At 51.3% G+C, this 19,432-nt stretch overlaps 1 protein-coding gene across 1 annotated transcript in view; it reads right to left on the bottom strand.

Moving 5' to 3' along the window:
- Positions 1-18,309, bottom strand: part of ARHGAP17 (Rho GTPase activating protein 17) — a 56,231-nt gene extending 37,922 nt beyond the window's left edge. Inside the window, exons 1-2 of the mRNA XM_054391292.1 lie at positions 18,303-18,309; positions 17,872-17,923 (exon numbers count right to left, since the gene is read on the bottom strand). Coding sequence (XP_054247267.1) covers positions 17,872-17,923; positions 18,303-18,309 — 59 coding nt within the window. The remainder of the gene's footprint in view (positions 1-17,871; positions 17,924-18,302) is intronic.
- Between the last annotated feature and the right edge of the window lie 1,123 nt (positions 18,310-19,432).

Here is a 19,432-nt window from a genome sequence, read left to right as displayed (position 1 = left end):
TCAGAGATGCCTTTTCAATATGGATGCAGAAGCAGCTGCTGGGTGCCAGTTGCTGGACACTTAAACGACTGCTGCAGCCCCTAGATGTGAAAGAAATCACTGTGGCAATATCCTCCTTTGGTCTGACTTCAAGGCATCAAGGTGATAGAATCATAGAATGGGTTGGGTTGGAAGGGACCTCATCTAGTCCAAGCCCAATGCACTCAGCAAGAACATCCTCCACTGGAGCAGGTTGCTCAGAGCCTTGTCCAGCCTCATCTTGAAGATCTCTAGGGATGAGGCCTTAACTACCTCCCTGAGCAACCTGTTGCAATGTTCCAGAACCCTCATGGTGCAGAATTTGTTCCTCACATCCAACCTAAATTTGCTCTTCTCTCATTTCAAACCATTGCCCTTCATCCTGTCACTGCAGACCTTTGCAAACAGTCCCTCTGCAGCCTTCTTCCAGTCCCCTTCAAGTACTGGAAAGCTGCCCTAAGGTCTCCCTGGAGCCTTCTCTTCTCCAGGCTGAACACCCCCAGCTCCCTCAGCCTGTCCTCATAATGCAGGGAACCTCTTGATTTCCAGTTGAGAACACCACAATGAGGGTTGCCCTGCCCCTTCCCCTGCCAGCTCCTTACCTCAGCTAGAATTTCCTAGAGAGGTTTTTACCACACACACTTCCCACTCCCCATATCCCACCCAGGCTCCACATTTCTCTACACTTTCCAGAAACTAATATCTTTCAAATATCAAAGAATTTTAATGTGTGACTGGAAAGCAAAAGCTCCTCCAAGCATGGCCTTCACAAGCAGACATAGAAAAGGTCACTTTGCAAACCCACTTTATTCCAAAGGATTTATTTAGCTTCCTTTGGCAGCCTGGGGCATCTTCTCAGCTTTGTGGATATGCTGTAGGAGTTGGGTTTCACCTGCACAGCACTTTGAAGACAAGCCAGAGCAGAAATGTGTTTGAACAAGTACAACTTCTCACCACAGAAACCAAGCTCATGATGTCACACAAGCCCCAAGTGAATCCCATTTTGACTCCCCAGCACTCATATTGCAAGGGATCCTCGGTGTGGCTGAAGGTTTGCCAAAGGAGCTCCATGACCCAAAGTACCAACAGCCTGTGAGCTTCTAAACATCTTAAAATCACTTCAGGATGACTGGCAGGTGACAGCCACCATTTTCAATACCTACTTACTATTTATGGCCCACCACTCACCAAGCAGACTTCAACCTTGCCTGACTGTTTCTCACCCAAATTAATGATAGAAACTTCTGCACAAGTACTGAATTTGCTTTCATCATCCATCAGGTGATGCTTCAGTAGCAAAAATCAGCCCAAAGGCTGCTGTTTTGGAGGAGGCAAGCCAACAGCTCATTTCCTATGGAAGGGCCTCAGTGCAGAACCAGTCTTCCTATCAAAGAGATGCTCAGGTCACCCATTTTAACCCATCCACTTCCTGTAGCTTCAAACCACAGAACAGTGGGGTTGGAAAGGACCTCTGGAGATCACCCTGCCCAATCCCCCTGCTCCAGCAGGGGCACCCACAGCAGCCTGCCCAGGATCACGATGCCCAGGTGGGTTTGGAAGTTCTCCAGACAAGGAGACTCCACAACCTCTCTGGGCAGCCTGGGCCAGGCCTCCTGCACCCTCACACCAAAGAAGTTTCTCCTTTTGGTCAGGTGGAACCTCCTGGGTTCCAGTTTGTGCCTGTTGCCCCTTGTCCTGTCCCTGGGCACCACTGACAAGAGCCTGGCCCCAGCCTCTTGCCCCACAGCCTTTAGCTGTTGCTGAGCATCAATCACATCCTCTCTGGGGCTGCTCTTCTCTAGCACAACAGCCCCAGGGCTCTCAGCCTTTCCTCCTCACAGTGATGCTCCAGGCCCCTCAGCATCTTTGTAGCCTCTATTGGACTCTCTCCAGTAGTTTCCTGTCCCTCTTGAACTGGACCAAATCCTCCAGCTGTGGCCTCACATTTTCTCCTCCTATTGAGATGGAAGCTCTTGGTCTGACCCCATCCTCTTGTCCTCCAGCCTTTAGTTTTTGCTGAGCACTGATCTGATCCCCTCTGGGGGTCTCTTCTCCAGGCTCAACAGCCCCAGGGCTCGCAGCTTTTCCTCCTCACAGAGATGCTCCAGGCCCCTCAGCATCTTTGCAGCCTCTTCTGGACTCTCTCCAGCAGTTCCTTGCCCTTCTTGAACTGGGGAGCCCAGAATGGAACCCAGGACTCCAGCTGTAGCTTCAGCAGGGCAGAGGGGGAGAAGAACCTCCCTTGACCTGCTAGTCATACTCTTCATGTACCCCACGACACCATTGGGGTGATCCTTTACAAGTGCTTTGAAAAATGGTGCATCACCTCCAAGGCACCAAAACCTTTCATTAATCAAGATGTGCATCTTCAGAGGGCCAGGAGCTGCAAAACTACCATCCAGGTCTCAATGAATGAAGATTTCTGCTCCTTTTGTCTTCCTTCTTAATTTCCTCCACTGGGTTTCTCCATCAGATTTCGGTTGCTTAATCTAAAGGCTGCAGCTTTGATCTCCTCTATCTCAGCCATCCACTGCTGAAGACTGAAGCCTGCCTGCTCTAATTAAAGGCAGAGCTTCAGGGAGATAATCATCTTGGAAAGCAAGCAGGCTGCTGCTCTGAGCACAGGGAACCCCATGACAAACTGTTCACATCAGGGGAGCTGAAATTCCTTCCTAAATGAAATGGATCCCAGGCTTCTCTCCCAGGCCAAGCAGTAAATTTAGCCATTTAGAACAACCATGGCTGGAGCCAAATCCTATTTTAGGGCCACTCTTGGAGGAGCAGTCACTGCAGCAAGGCCCTGCAGAGTCCCAACCCCTCTGGGTAAAGCAGGCGTTTGGTTTTAGGACAGCTCACAGAATCCCAGAACGGGAGGGACTGGAAGAGACCTCTGGAGATACAAATGTCCCTCCTCATCTTGAGATGGAACTTCCGATGTTCCAGTTTGTGCCCATTACCCCTCATCCTGGCACTGGGCACCACTGAACACAGCCTGGTCCCATCCTCCTGCCACGCACCCTTGGAGTATTGATCAGCATTGATAAGATTCCCCCCCCCCAGGCTGCTCTTTTCCAGCCCAAATTCTCTCAACCTTTCCTCCTCACAGAGATGTTCCAGTCCCTTCAGCATCTTTGTAGTCCCTTCCTGTACCCCCTCCAGCAAGCCCCTGCCCTTCTTGAACTGGGGAGCCCAGAACTGGACTCAGAATTCCAGCCTGCTCAGGTCTCCCTGGATACCAGCCCATCCTTCAGTCTTATCAACCTCACCACACAGCCTGGTATCATCTGCACACTTGCTGATGAATGGCTTAGGATGGAAAGAACCTTAGAGATCATCTACTCCACCTCCCCTGCCATGAGAGGTCTGCACCATATTTACACCCAAGCTTCCCTACTCACACAAAGTCCTTCCCTCCTCCAAGCAAGCAACAACCATTTCCTTATGGAGAATAACTCCCTCTAAAATTAGCTGGGCATAATTTGGATGGAAGAGCCAAGAGCAGGAAGCAACGTAAGCAATGACTGAATTCATCATTCCTTACTCTCAGGTGCAGCTTTACAACTCCTCTATGCCAACACAAACTTGGCTGCTGCCAAGATGGGAATTCTCCCAGCCCAAGCAGCACTTGCAGACAGAGTCACACCAGAGCTTGAGGTCTAGTTGAAAATTAACCTGGGCCAAGCAGCAGCAATAAATCAGCCTGTGGCCACCTCCCTTGCCCAGGCTGGCTGTGCAGAGCTGCTCACCTTGTCCCTTCACAGCAGCCAGACTTGTGCCAGCTCGAGTCACCACCAAACCAACCCCCCAGCAAGGAGCAAATGTTGGATTCTTCCCTCATATGCTTCCCTTTAACCTCCCAGGAGTCCTGTCTGGAGCAGTGCCCTCCTCTGAACTTCAGGTACAGGTCCTGACATCCCTTCCCTGCATCTGTAGCTTCAACAGGCAGCTCAGACCAGAACTACATCTGATTAGTCAGTGGTTTCCAGCTGTCCCAGTGCCTTCCCTGGGCCACCCCATGGCTGCAGCATCCTGGAAGCAGGGGAGCTGGCACCAGCATGGGCTGGGCAGGGAGAGGGGAAATCTGTCCCTTTTAGCCACCAGCAGCTACTTCAAACCAGCTTAAGCTGATCATGAAACTGCACCCAGGGGCAAACATTTCATCAACACTCAGGTGACAGCTGGCAGAGCTGCTGCTAAGAGTTGCTGTGTCCTCCCTCCTCCCACCCTTGGCTGCTGCCATCTCCCTTTGCCTGCCACAAGCATCTCCAGCAGTCAGCAGCTCAAAGGACTGACCAGAACTAACCCAATTGGAAGAAACACCATTTTCAGTCAGTTTAAGCTCAGCGTTGAGGTGAGAGCTGGAAGCACAAGGACGGGGTGGGAACTCATGGAAGGGCAGCAGGGGAGTCAGGGCTTGGCAGCAGAAAGGGCTCTGCTGCAGAGTGTGATGCAAATTGAAGACCCTGCCCACAGCTGATGTTCTTGGGTAAGAAAACAACTCATGAATTTCATGCACGTGGGTTTGGCAGCTTCTTCTTTTAGAGGAGAGCCAGTCCCCTTGCCAAACCACCTGCTGGCATGAGAACTCCTTCACAGTTGAGAAGAAAAACTAAAGAACCCTACCAGAAAGCCCTTCTGAACTTTCAAACAAGACTCCACTTTCCATTCCAACCACAGGACAGGTGGGCTACCCCCTCACTCAAGCCAGTTTTAATGGCTCTGGTAATAGAAATCTTAATTCAAAATACCTGAAGGGGTCCTAAAGGAAGGCTGCAGAGGGACTTTCCATGAGGGTGTCTAGAGACAGGACAAGGGGGAATGGTTTGAAGCAGAGAGAGAGTTGGATTAGACTGGATCTTAGGAAGAAGTTTTCAGGTGCAAGGGTGGTGAGACTCTGGGAGGTTGTGGATGCCTCCTCCCTGGGCCAGGCTGGATGAGGCCTTGAGCAGCTGAGTCTAGTTTTGAGGTGTCCCTGCCTATGGTGGAGAGGTTGGAGTGGATGATCTCTGAGGTCCCTTCCAACCTGAGCCATTCTAGGATTCTAAAGTCTTTGCACTGTCAGTCCCTGGGAAAGACTCCAAGCAGCAGCAGCAGTGTCTTTTGCAAAGACAGAGCTTTTATGGAGCAGACATGTCTGAAGAGGAAAAATCTGCAATACAGCAACGAGCAAAATACACTCAGCTGCTAAAAAAAGATAAATCCTGGGCAGCTTTCTGCAGATTTATAGCTTTGTTTTTGTTTGTTTTTGCACTTTGGCAGCTGTGGCAGCTACGTGTTGCCTTGGGTCAAAAAACTCCAGCCCAGAAATGAACATTTTAGCAAAGGTAATGCTGGCCTTAATTTAATCCACTGGCCAGACAGGTCTATTTTAAGTTTGGGGATTCACAAAACTGGCAAGAGAAAAGCCTCTGAAAAGGAACCAAACTGAGTCAAGATAAGAAGCAAAAGGAGGAAACACAGAAAAGGCAGAACAGTGAAGTAGGAATAGAAAGTAGGAGTCAAAAAAGGAGTTGGAAGCTTTGAAATAACAGGAAAAACTCTTTTTGCTTTTAATTTCATGGGACTTGAAGTTATCTAAAATTGACTGGAATTAATTCCCTTTAATTTCATGGAATTCAGGGACCTGAAGCTACCTAAAACTGGCCAGAATTAATTCCTTTTAATTTAAGGGAAATTAGGGACTTGAAGATGTTTAAAACTGACTGGAATTAATTCCCTTTAATTTCATGGAATTCAGGGACCTGAAGCTACCTAAAACTGGCCAGAATTAATTCCTTTTAATTTAAGGGAAATTAGGGACTTGAAGATGTTTAAAACTGGTTGGAATTAATTCCCTTTAATTTCATGGAATTCAGGGACCTAAAGCTCTCCCAAAATGCTCAGCAGGTCAGTACCCACCCAAGGATAATATTTTCTCGGTGCCTGCTGTTTCCCAGTGAAGCCTTTGCACTGATTTTCTGCTCGGCCCCTGATTAACAATTAACGGCTGGAGCCTTTATCGTGTTTCAGCAACAGGACAGGGAGTCTGTCAGCCGGCTCAGACAATGAGCCTGCAAGTGAGAGGAGGACTCCAATTACCGGGCTCGGGAGGCCGTGTTTGGGTGTTGCTTAGAGACAGGGTACACAGGAGCAGGGCACTGCCTGCGAGCCGCAGCCCTGCGCCGCCGCTGCCCTGCCAGGGGCTGCGCCCCGAGCTCCCTTCCCCGCTGCTCCAGCAGCGCACTCGACTCTCTCGCTCGCTCGGAGCTACGACTGAGTCCGACCAAGGTTTAGTAGCCTGCACTGCACTTCGCCAGGCTCTCGGAGCTGCTGGGACCAAAGCAGGATTACTGGAGCCTGCTGTTCCTACCCCAAACCTCATGGATCAGGACACTTAAGCTGCGTGGGAAATCCGCTTACGGGGAGGCAAAGCGGTGAACGTTCAGCCGCAAGCAGGAGCTGCAAGCAGGAGCTGCAAGCAGGAGCTGCAAGCAGGAGCTGCAAGCCTCCAGCTCGCCTGTTTCTGATGAAAACCTTTGCTTTCTGTCTTCAGCTCACACAGAAAACACAACTTTTGCTCAGGGAGGGGGAACGTTTCCTATGGATTGCCTGATAACTACGACCTAACAAATACAAGTGCTGGGTCTTGTACCTGGGTCACAACCACCCCACCAACGCTCCAGGTTTGGGGCAGAGTGGCTGGAAACTGCCCAGTGGAAAAGGACCTAGGGATGCTTGCTGACAGCAGCTGAAGATGAGCCAGGGTGTGCCCAGGTGGCCAAGAAGGCCACCAGCATCCTTGCCTGGATCTCCACTGGTGCAGCCTGCAGGAGCAGGACAGGGGTGGTGGCCATGTACTGGGCACTGGTGAGGCAACACCTTGAGTACTGGGGTTCAGTTTTGGGCCCCTCACTCCAAGAAGGACATTGAGGGGCTGGAGCAGGTCCAGAAAAGGACAACAAAGCTGGGGAAGGGTCACCAGCTCACCTAAAACTGATTCAGGGATTCTGCATTTTTCTTCCTTCCTAGATCCCCTGGCTCCTCTGCAGTCACTCCAGGATGTTGCTGTCATTTTGCAGTGCAATTAACTTCACCAGAAAACAAGCTGGGTCAAAAGAGCTCCACCTCACTAAGGAGAAGAACTTGTGACCTCACCCAGCTGGCGTCTTTCTGAAAGGTCCCTTCCTGTTGAGACAGCAGGATGGGCCAAGCAGAAGATGCACAACTCCTTCTAGTCTGGAGAAGAGCAGCCTGAGGGGGGATCTCATCAGTGCTTCCAGGAGGATGGGACCAGGCTTTTGTCAGTGGTGCCCAGTGCCAGCACAAGGGGCAATGGGCATAAAGTGGAACATCAGAAGCTCTATCTAAAGATGAGGAGGAACTTCTGCAATTTAAGGGTGATGGGGAGCTGGATGCCCAGAGAGATGATGGAGTCTCATATCTCTGGAGACATTCCTAACTCACCTGGAGATGTTCCTGTGTGACCCTCTGTAGGTGACCCTGCCTTTGCAGGGGGGTTTGCCTCTTCTCTTCAGAGATCCCACCCAACCCCCACCGTTCTGTGACATCTTCTGACAAGCTTTTAGCAGCAACGGAGCAGCAGTCACAAACTCCAAGCTTTTAAGGCTATTTAGTTCCTAAGGAATAAATTTTAACCAAAATGTTCTAATTCAGTCAGCAAAGCAGAAAAAGGATACTCCAAAGTTCCCTCTTTTTGTCTTGTCTAGACACCAAGTGCTGCTTCAAACCTGGCTGACTCAGTGAGGATCAAATTTAACCCTGCTGTCACGGCTGGGTTGTCACCCTGTAACAATGAGGCAGCCCTGGCAAAAGGAGGTAATCAAGCACCATAATCAACCAAACTCACCTGAGCTGTGACCACCAGCTGCTGGCAGGCTCTGGGGTCCTGAATCACCCCAGATCAGCCCTACCTTACCCATTTCCATTCACACAGCTTTCAGATTGGAGCTGTGCCATGGCAAAGTGGGTGAGAGGGGGGACAGCTAACTGCTGTCTTCTGCAGGACCTGACATATTGGGCTGAAGGTTCTCCTAAAACACCCCCAAAATGGAGCTGCTTTTACAGGAGGAAACCTTTCCCTCTGGAGACTGCATAGCATTAGGAAACATTCCTAACACATTAAGGCAGTCTCCAGTTAACCACAGCCTAAGATGATCCCCTGCTTGGCATTTCAGCATTTGCTGATACAATGACCTCTGAAGAGTGGTTCTGGCCACAGATCCATTATCAGAACCTAAAAATACCATGGAACTATCTCAGAAATAATTTGCTTTCAGAAATCCCAAGTCTCATATTACAGCATCAGGTTGAAACAGCTCATTACCTCACTTCTACCTCTTTCAGCAGACTGAATCATGACTATTTTAGGACTGTGACTCTGGGCATAACCTGGTATTAAAATGATTTGCACTAAAGACCCACCACCAGATCCAGCTACAACCAAGAAATCCCAGATTCACCCCCAAAAAGGCTAACACCAACACAGGAAGGACATGGACCTGATGGAGTGGGTCCAGAGGAGGCCATAAAGATGATCAGGGGGCTGGAGCAGCTCTGTTATGAGGACAGGCTGAGGGAGCTGGGGGTGTTCATCTTGGAGAAGGCTCCAGGCAGACCTTAGAGCAGCTTTCCAGTACCTGAAGGGGGCTACAAGAAGGCTGCAGAGGGACTGTTTGCAAAGGCCTGCAGGGACAGCAGGAGGGGCAATGGTTTGAAATGAGAGCAGAGCAAATTTAGATTGGATGTGAGGAACAAGTCCTGCACCATGAGGGTGCTGGAACACTGCAGCAGGTTGCCCAGGGAGGTAGTTGAGGCCCCATCCCTGGTGGTCTTCAAGGTCAGGCTTCAAGAATGTTCTGAGCAACCTGCTGTAAAAGAGGATGTCTTTTGGAGGTCCCTTTTCAACCCAAGCCAGTCTGTGATTCTGTGGTTACTCTGTTCACAGCAGTAAGTATCAGGAGAGCTGGGCTCCATCTCCAGAGTGTTGGTGTGCAGCTGTCACTACAGCACACCCAAGGGTATTTTTACCTTTACTGTTCAGATACCAAACCCTCATGGATGGACCAAGCAGCCCAGGATAATATCTCCTTTCCCACTCTGCTTCCCTATGGTGTTTCACAGGTCTGGCTAGGGATGGTGACTCAAACTCCAGTTACCTGCTGTGACACAAGCACAGCCTGTGAGGTCTGGCACAATCATTCTGGCTGCCCTAGACCCTTTAAAACATTGTGAAGCCACCTGAGAAACCTCTGCACAGAAAAGTGACACTGAAGCTTGAGAAGGGCAGATTGAGACTGGAGATCAGGCAGAAATTCTTTCCAGTGAGGGTGGAGAGACACTGGAAGAGGTTGCCCAGGGAGGTTGGGGATGCTCCCTCCCTAGGGGTGTTCAGGGCCAGGCTGGATGAGGCCTTGAGCAACCTGAGCTAGTGGGCAGTGTCCCTGCCCATGGCAGGGGGTTGGAACTGGATGAGCTTTGAGGTCTCTTCCAAGCCAACCATTCTGTGATTCTATGATTTTAAGGCAACTCAAGCCTGTGCTCTCCTGAGGCAGCTGCTCCCTCAGGCCTTGCTGCACAGTCCTGACCCCCCCCCCCAACAAAACAGGGAGCTGAAGCTGCTCCAGCTCCAACAGCTCCTCTGCTGTGTGTCTGTCTATGCTGAATATTTTATCACTCTCCTGACCTGTTTCAGCAGCAGCAGAATGCACAAAGCCAGAGGAGACAAGGACACCAGTGCAAGAGGGTTAATGAGTATTTCCCAAATCCTTGGCTTTGGAATATTTTAATTTCTTTTCCTGCAACAAAACATCCCAAGTATTTCATGCTCTGCCCACTCAGCAGTTGGCACACAAGTCTGCTGCCCAGTTCTATAATCCCTTTTTTCCTCTAACCAACAGGTTTCAGCTGGTTCTCTACTGGAGAGCACAACTGTGAAGGTATCCTCAGGTCAAGAACATTCAGCACAACTAAAGCAAGTCCTTCCTCAGCATCCCACAGCAAATGTGTTGAGAGAAGTTTGAAAAGCATCTTCTGCATGCATCAAGGGAAGCAAAATAACTGGAGCTTCTTCACCCACTCCTCAGGAAAATCAGAGAATAGTAGGGGTTGGGTGGGACCTCCAGAGATCATCCAGTCCAACCCCCCTGCCACAGCAGGATCACCCAGGGCAGGTCACACAGGAACACACCCAGGAGGGGTTTGAAAGTCTCCAGAGGAGACTCCACACCCTCTCTGGGCAGCCTGCTCCAGGGCTCTGCACCCTCACAGTGGAAAAGTTTTTCCTTCTGTTCACATGGAACCTTCTCTGCTCCAGCCTGCACCCATTGCCCCTTGTCCAGTCATTGGACATCAGTGAGCAGAGCCTGGCTCCATCCTCCCAACACTGCCCTGCTCATCTTCATCACCATGAACGAGGGCACCCCTCAGGCTCCTCTGCTCCAAGCTAAAGACCCTCAGCTCCCTCAGCCTGGCCTCAGCAGGCAGATGCTCCACTGCCTTCAGCACCTCTGTGGCTCTGTGCTGGACTCTCTCAAGCAGTTCCCTGAGGTCCTTCTTGACCTGAGTGGCCCACAGCTGGACACAATATTCCAGATGTGGCCTCACCAGGACAGAGCAGAGGCAGAGGAGAACCTCCATGGACCTACTCACCACAGCCCTTCTAATCCACCCCAGGCTGCCATTGGCCTTCTTGGCCACAAGGGCACATTGCTGAGGGATCTCTTCAGATGGAAAAGACAAGGGGTGATGGGGACTAGTCACTGCTGGGGAGATTCCCATTGGATTCCAGAAGAAAACGTTTGCCCATGGGAACAGTCAGGCATTGGAATCACCTCCCGAGGGAAGCAGTGGAGTCTCCTACATTGGACAGTTTGCAGGCTCAGCTTGGCAGCGTGCTGGGCCAGCTCATTTCAGCTCCACCATCACCTAGAAAGGCTGGACCAGGTGATCCTTGGAGTCCCTTCCAAGCTGGCATTCTGGGATTCTGTGTAGTGTAGCTGCTTTAGTGGAGCTCTGCTAACATGACTGATCTAGCTGGAGGTGTCCCTGCTGACTGCAGGGCTGTGGACAAGGTGACCTTCCAGGGTCCCTTCCAACCTGATGCAATCTGAATGGTGCAGTCAGCACAGGGTGGTGCTGTCAGACACTGACACACAGAATCACCTCTAGCTTGGGAAACTCCTGAGACAGACACTGCTGGTGGCCACGAGGCCATGTGTGGGAAACACCACAGGACATCTGAGCCTCCCACCCTTCCCATGTCATCTGCTTGTGGCCACTGGGCAAGGCAGGCAAGGCCAAGCCACATCATTCCCAGGTTTTCATGTGGTCTGGAATCAGATCACAAGCGATGAGGCTCTTGAAGCTGAGGGCTGAGCAAATACTTACTCATCAATTCCCAAGCTGTTGCAGCCCTCACAAGAGCACCACTGCACCTTGCTCTAGGAGCTGGCTGTGGTGGCTTTCTGGAGAACATCACACTGCCATGGGCTGTCAGCACAGCAATGCACACCACGAGCAACTTCTTATTTCTCATTAAAACCACAACGCAACCTCTTCAAAGTTTCTCATCTTAAGTTTTTTTTTTTTTAAACAACCTAGACATTAAACCAACACAAAATCATCTTCTTGAAGGGCTGGGGGGTTCAAAGTGGTGCAGGAGCTGGCACTGAGCACTGCCAGCCCAGAGCCAGCCCTGTCCTGGGCTGATCCCTAGCAGCATGGGCAGCAGGGGCAGGGAGGGGATTCTGCTCCTCTGCTGTGCTCTGCTGAGACTCCCCTGTAGTGCTGGGGTCAGCTCTGGGGTCCTCAGCACAGACAGGGACCTGTTGGAGAGGGGCCTGAGGAGGCCACCAAAAAAAAAAAAAAAAATCAAGACCCCCAGCTGCACAAGACCCCCCATGCACTGTGTCAGCCTTCCCCAAAGGGCACAGGAAAGACAGAAACGTGCAGAGCCCAGAACCTCTGCTGATCCTGCTGAAGCTGAGAGGCAGTGCCCAAGGGGTGACTGCTGGCTCTTTGTTTGCTTGGATCTTGGAAAAAACACTGCATGGAACCATGGAGCAGAGTCATAAAGGGTGGAAAACACCTATAAAACCCTGGAGTCCAATCCTTAACCCAGCACTGCCAGGTCACCACCAAGCCATGGCCCCCAGCACTACATCTCCATGGCTTTGGAACCATGCCAGGGATGGGGACTCCAGCACTGCCCTGGGCAGCCTGGGCCAGGCCTTGGCAACTCTTTCAGTGAAGAAATTGTTCCTCATATCCAACCTAAACCACCCCTGGGGCAACTTGAGGCCATTTCTTCTTGTCCTAGCACTTGTTCCTTTGGAGAAGGGACCAACCCCATCTGAATCCATCTTCCTTTCAGGGACTTGTAGAGAGCCAGGTGGTCTCCCCTCAGCCTCTTTTCTCCAGGCTGAACATCCCCAGTTCCATCAGCTGCCCCTTGCCAGCCCTCTAGACCCTTCACCAGCTTTGCTGCCCTTCTCTGGGCCCACTGCAGCCTCTGAAGGTCCTTCTTGGAGCCAGGGATCCATTTCACAAAGCTCTGCACTTCTTCACCACCCATCCAGTAGCGCAGAAGTGGCCAGGAGTTAATGACCAGTTGAGGCTGCTGCAGATGCCAGCTCCAGTCAATACACAGCTCCTGTGCCAAGCTCCTGACACAGATGTTTGGATAACTCCTTCCCCTGCCAGCAGCATCCCAGGACTCGCACGCATTCGATTTCCATCAGTCCCTGACAGCTCCATGCAGTCCAAAAGTCTGCCCACGGCCAGGAAAAGAGAGATCTTCCTAATTCAGTCTACTCAGGCTTTCTGAACCTGCCACCGAGCTAATCCGCATCCAGAAAGATCTGCATCACTCTTCTAATCAAAGAGCCCTCCAACTTCATTAGGAGGTAAACAGGAAATGTTTCAGATAACCATTTATAAACACTGGCAGCAGATTCTGCTTTGCTTTTCATGAGCACTCAGCTGCAGACAAACAGCAACCTAAGAGACCAAGCAGAGCAGATTCTGCCTCTGCTCTGGTGAGACCTCACCTCCAGTACTGCCTCCAGTTCTGGTGTCCCTGGAATAAGAAGGGCACAGAGCTGTTGGAGCAAGTCCAGAGGAGGGCCACAAAGGATGATCCAAGGCTGGAGCACCTCTGCTATGAAGACAGGCTGAGGGAGCTGGGGTTGTTCAGCCTGGAGAAGATTCCAGGGAGACCTTAGAGCAGCCTTCCAGTACTTGAAGGGGGCTACAAGAAGAGGGACTGTTTGCAAAGGCCTGCAGTGACAGGACAAGGGGCAGTGGTTTGAAATGAGAGAAGAGCAGATATAGATGGGATGTGAGGAACAAGTTCTGCACCATCAGGGTGCTGGAACACTGCAACAGGTTGCCCAGGGAGGGAGGTGAGGCCCCACCCCTGGAGATCTTCAAGGCTTGACAAAGCTCTGAGCAACCTGCTCTAGTGAAGGATGTCCCTGCTGCCTGCAGGGGAGTTGGACTGGATGCCCTTTGGAGGTCCCTTCCAACCCAACCCATTCTGTGATTCTCTGAATTATCTTACAATAACAGCAATTCTCACTCACAACTTGCAGCCTGCCAAGTAGCTCTAAGAAATCCTAAATATAGTTCAGCAGAGTAGCTTCCATGCAGGGCAGGAGCTATTAAAAGCTAGATTCAACCACTCCTGTGGAGTGAGTCATGGACAGGGCTTAGAAAATCCAGTTTGTGTACAAGAATTTGTATTCAAACACGGAGGTCTAGTAAAGAAGCTATAGGAAGTTAGCTACTTGCATTAAAAAAAGGCTCTCAAGTGGTTTGTGTTCTCTTGCAGATTTCTAATTAGTCAGCTCTGCCTGTCCCTGGTTTAAATTACTGCCACAGCCCAAGGGCAGATAGAGTATCTCTGCTAGCACAGACAGAAAGGAGATCCACCCAGTTATCCATCTTGATCTTACAGGCCTTCACCAGACCCAAGCCTTGCAGAGCACTTGGCTGGAATTATTTTTAATCTGTATGGTCCCCTGCTGACTGCCCCCATAAGATGAAAGAAGAACAGGCTGGGAGCAGCACTCATAGCTGTGTCCCCAGAAACCTGCTGGTGTAGAACTGTTGGCCAGTAACGAGTCTCATTAATTACCTGCCTGCTGTTCTGTAAACAGCCTGATCCCAGCTCCTCTGCAGGCTCATTCCTCACATCAATTACTCAGCTGTGTACTTCAAATGCTTATTAGTGGGGCATCCGAAAGCCTTTAATGTCCATACCTCCAAAGGTTTATTTCCGTCAGAGATGACTGCAGCTCTACAGCAGAGTACTGCCCCAGCTTCTCATCACAATCTGTCTCCCTTTGTGATTTACAAAGGCTGGAAGATGAGCACTCAGCTGAGGAATTACCTTGTTGACATCACACACAACAAACCTTTGAATGTCTGAGCCTAACACACAGCTGGTCTGCTAGAACAAGGATCTGCTTCAGGAGCAGCCCAAGGTACAAACACAGGGGAAGGTGGCTCCTCACCTCCTCAAATCCATCAGCAGCACCTACTAAAACACCTGCAAGCCTGCAGAGGACACCAAGCTGAGTGGTGAGATGGATAAGACTGAAGGAGGGAAGGGATGCCATCCAGGGGGACCTGGACAGCTGGGAGAGGTGGGCTGAGGAGAGTCTCATGAAGTTCAATAAGGCAAAGTGAAAGGTCCTGCACCAAGGTTGGGGCAACCCTCAATATCAATACAGGCTGGGGGTGATGAAATTGAGAGCAGACCTGCAGAAAAGGACTTGGGGGTGCTGGTGGGTGAGAGGCTGGGCATGAGCCAGCAATGGGCACTGGCAGCCCAGAAGGCCAATGGCAGCCTGGGCTGCATCAAAAGCAGCATGGGCAGAGATGGAGAGAGGGGATTCTGCCCCTCTGCCCTGGTGAGACCTCACCTGCAGTGCTGTGTTCAGCTCTGGAGCCCTCAGCACAGGAAGGGCATGGACCTGATGGAGAGGGTCCAGAGGAGGCCACAAAGATCACCAGAGGCTGGAGCACCTCTGCTATGAGGACAGGCTGAGGGAGCTGGGGGTGTTCAGCCTGGAGAAGAGAAGGCTCCAGGCAGACCTCAGAGCAGCCTTCCAGTACCTGAAGGGGGCTACAAGAAGGCTGCAGAGGGACTGTTTGCAGAGGCCTGCAGGGACAGCAGAAGGGGCAATGGTTTGAAATGAGAGAAGAGCAAATTTAGATTGGATGTGAGGAACAAGTCCTGCACCATGAGGGTGCTGGAACACTGCAGCAGGTTGCCCAGGGAGGTAGTTGAGGTCCCATCCCTGGAGATCTTCAAGGTGAGGCTTGAAGAAGGCTCTGAGCAACCTGATCCAGTGGAAGATGTCCTTGCTGCCTGCAGGGGGGTGGACTGGATGCCCCTTGGAGGTCCCTTCCAACCCAACCCATTCTGTGATTCCATGACTCCCATTTCACAAGGCTCTGCACACACATGTGTGGAGCAGAGCTGTTGTAGGTGGGGATAAGCTCTGCTCCTCCAAACTAATGAAGATTTAGAGGAATCACCAGCTCATTTCCATTAAATGGCCACACATGGCCTCCAATGAAGCACAGGCCACTTGAAAGTCATAAAGGTCAGAATGATGGTTCTTGTCTTCTCCATTCCTCCCTTAATTTTTTTCCAATCTTAACTAAAAGGTTCAAGCCATTTCCAGTAATTTATGCTGCAGTTTGGATGTGGTTCCAACTCAAGTCAGATCTGAGGTGGTTATTTCGTGTGATTAGCTGTGTATGTCATGGTCAAGACATCAGTTTATTTTGCTGCATTAATTCAGCTCATGTGGAGCTAATGATTTCCTGGTGAGCCCTCCCTCTGCAGCCCTGCTTCTGGAGAATTATCTCTGACCAGATGTGAGACCTTTCACCAGGACATGAGAGCCACCACAGGCTGAGACTTGCAGCTCATTCCTCCAGCTCTGATGGCCCTGAGAGAGCTCTGATGCCACCTCCCAAGGAGAGGCACTGACACCAGCCAACAAAATCAGAGGGAGCAGTGCCTGAATAGCCAGTTTTCAATGAAAGGCAGATTTACATAGACAAGTAATTGATATTTTATGGGTTGAGCAGAGCTCTGTTGTTTGCCTCAGCAGAAATCCTTGGAGACCTGTTCCACTTCCAACAAATCTGTCAAACACACAAGAAATATTCAGGGACAGATTGAACACTTGTCTTGTTGAAGGCATCTGACAACATCCACAGGATAATTGCTGCAAAATATTTAACTCATCTGTTAATTACTGTGGCATCCTGTTCCACTCAGCTAATCCCCTCTTTAATTAGTTTCCTACATACATGTCATCATTCTCTCTAACACTGCCCCTGCAGACTCACAGGCTGCCCAGAAATGCCATGCCTCTGCTTGAAGGAAGGTGAGGATGCCAACCTTTGGAAGATGATGTAAGCAAGGCAGCCACAAAGATGATCCAAGGGCTGGAGCACCTCTGCTATGAAAACAGGCTGAGAGGGTTGGAGTTGTTTGGCCTGGAGGAGAGAAGACTCTGGGAAGACCTCAGAGCAGTCTTCCAGGATTTGAAGGGGGCTCCAGGAGAGCTGGAGAGGGACTTCTGACAAAGGCTTGGAGTGACAGGGCAAAGGGCAATGGCTTCATACAGGAAGAAGCTGGGTTGAGACTGGACATTAGGAAGAAACTCTTCGAGGTCTCTTCCAGCCTTCTTGATTCTATGATTCTATTCTATGATTCCCCGTGAGGGTGATGAGACACTAGAACAGGTTGCCCAGAGAAGTTTGGAGGCTCCAAGCTTGGGATTGTCAGGTTGGAGGGGACCTTGAGCAATCTGTTTTAGGAGGAGGTGTCCCTGCCCATGTGTCCCCTCTCTGTGAAGGAAGGGAACTGCCAGGGTACCTGGCTGGGTCCCAACCATGCACCTCTTTAGCTATAACATTGCTGGGGCCTCATGAGAGTTCCTCAGGTCAGTTAAAGAAACCCAACCAAACCAAAGGTCCAGAATCAGTTTATGTTGCTTCAGCTTAACTTAGCTTTCCAGGCCAATTTAAGCATCTCCATTTTCTCTCTGTACTGGTCTTGTAGTAATTAGATTAAAATATTAACTACAAAAATAAGGGGCTTTATGGGAAGGAGGTTGGAGGGAGAAGAAAGAGCAAGGATAGGAGGGAGAAAGCAGCAATAAAATGAAACAATTACAGGCACTTGTCTGTATTCTGATGAAACTAGAAAACTTCACTGCTCCAGAGCCAGGCTGAGGGCATTAGACAATCACCTGGTGAAGAAGCATGAGCAATCCTGGAGCCCAGACAACCACACCCTGAGAACCCCAGCTGTGAAACGACCGAGGGCCACAAGCTTCCAACCAGGTTTCAGCTGCACTTAGCCAAAGGTCATCCCAAACCTCCCAGCCCACACACCACTACAAACAGCTCTCCAGATTTAATTCCTGTGTCCCCCTCGAAGCAGAAAGCAGCCCAGGATGTTTATCCTGCTCAGTACAACACAGATTTACTTGAAATTCCACTTGGGATTTGGGAGCTGCAGGCTCAATGCAGGCAAAAAAAAAAAAAAAAAGGTATATGCCAATAATTAGCCCAGCAATATGAAAACCCAATATTAATTTGTATGAAATGGGAATGAAAGGCCCCGGGATTGGTTTGGGATGGTTTGGAAATTGCCTGTCTTTTATAGCAATACAAACACCCCATTAAAAATCTCCTACTTAACCATCATGAGCTGCCATGCTGGGCCTGCTTTGTGTGTAAGCCCCAAGAAAATAAGCAGTGAGGTAAGTGAGTTCTTGGGCTGGAGACCATGAAGGTCTAGCCTCAGCTGACAGGAAAGCTCACCCTTGCAGTATGAGCACATACTTTCGGATCACCTTTTCACAGAGAGGAGTTTCTGTGGGGGGAAAAAATAGAATAGCAGAAAGGCAGTAAAGAGGCATTTGCATGTTTAGCACAGAGGAGTTGCAGGCAGGGACTCCCCTGCCTGACTACTGATTCCTTCACACAAAAGTCAAAACTAAAGGACTCTAAAATCTACAGAAATTGGTGGCAAGCACACCTATAAGGCTTCTCTGTTATGCTTCTAAATATTGTCATAGAGAACACGGTCTCTTAAATCATTTTAAATGTAAAAAAGGGGGAGAAATAGATCAAATAACTCAATATAAAGAGTTAAAAAAGAAATGAAAGTCACAAAACCCCAGAGAGGAAGCGCATAATGCAAATAGCTCTGTGGGGCTCGGGGCAGGGGACGCCCAAGGCGACCCCCTGACGAGACATCCTCCCCAGCTGAGCAGCATCCCACAGCCCCGGGGGACCTTGCTGTCTGACCCTGCTCCTTAAACACGACACACAGCTCAAGCACAGAGCGGCGTCCCCAGCGCTGCGGAGAAGGGGGAGTTCAGAGACACTCCCTCCACCAGCACCCCCCGGGCTCTGCTGTATTCGCTGCAAAAGGGAACCGCGGGGCTCCGCATCAGCCGGAGACCCACGGGCCCACACTGGCTTTCACAGCAGGCTGGGGGTGACACCCGCCCAGGGCCCGCTCCCGGCTCTAAAACCGAGAACGGGAACCGTCTTCTTGCATTTATTTGTTGATTTCGGACCAACACCTGCCCCACCGCCTCTCCGTCCGTCCCGCCAATCGCTCTCCGAGCTGACAGAAGTTTTTCCTCCCCCAAAGGCCCCGCTCGGGAGAGGCGAGGGCAAGTCCGTGATTGCGGACGGCCTCCGCCCGGTCCCCGCTGGCAGCTTCGCAAGGCAAATCGAAGCGGAGCGGAGCCGCCGCCCGAGCCCCACCGGGGCCCGGCCAGGCCAGGCAAGGCCGCTCGACCCCGGTCCCGCCACCCACCTGCCGACGGTCTGGTTGGCCAGCTGCTTCATCCGGTTGAACTGCTTCTTCATGGCGGCGGCCGTTCCCCCGGCCTCCCGCCGGGCTCCCGCTGCTCCGCCGCCGCCACTACCAGCCTGCCGCCTCGGCCCGGCCTCCCGCCACCGCCTCCCTCCTCACAGCCCCGCCCACACCGGAACCCACCGCCGCTTCCGGCCCCAGCCTCTCCATCACGTGCCCGCGGGGACAGCCGCGTCCCGGAACAGGTGGGGCCACCGGGACTACGGATGTCCCGCCCAGGACCTGGATTTCTGCTCTCCGCAGCAACGGGGCAGTGGATCTCGGGATTACGGGGCGCCGCTGCTGCAGCAGCAGTAGCTAGACCGGGCTCAAGTGCGTGAAAGAAACCGAAGAATTCTCCGCCGTCCCGCGGCCTCATCGGCCGAGCATTCTCCCCCATGACTACCACTCCCAGCGGCCCTTGCAGCACACCGTATTTCCTGGGCGGGGCTGGGCAGCCTGCGCTCTCTCACTGGCTGCGATGAGAATGGACGAGGCCGTGGGCAAATCGGT

The sequence above is a fragment of the Indicator indicator genome, chromosome 22, assembly GCF_027791375.1.
Source record: "Indicator indicator isolate 239-I01 chromosome 22, UM_Iind_1.1, whole genome shotgun sequence".
Classification (NCBI taxonomy): Eukaryota; Metazoa; Chordata; class Aves; order Piciformes; family Indicatoridae; genus Indicator; species Indicator indicator.
This window is presented reverse-complemented; position numbering and strand designations above follow the sequence as displayed.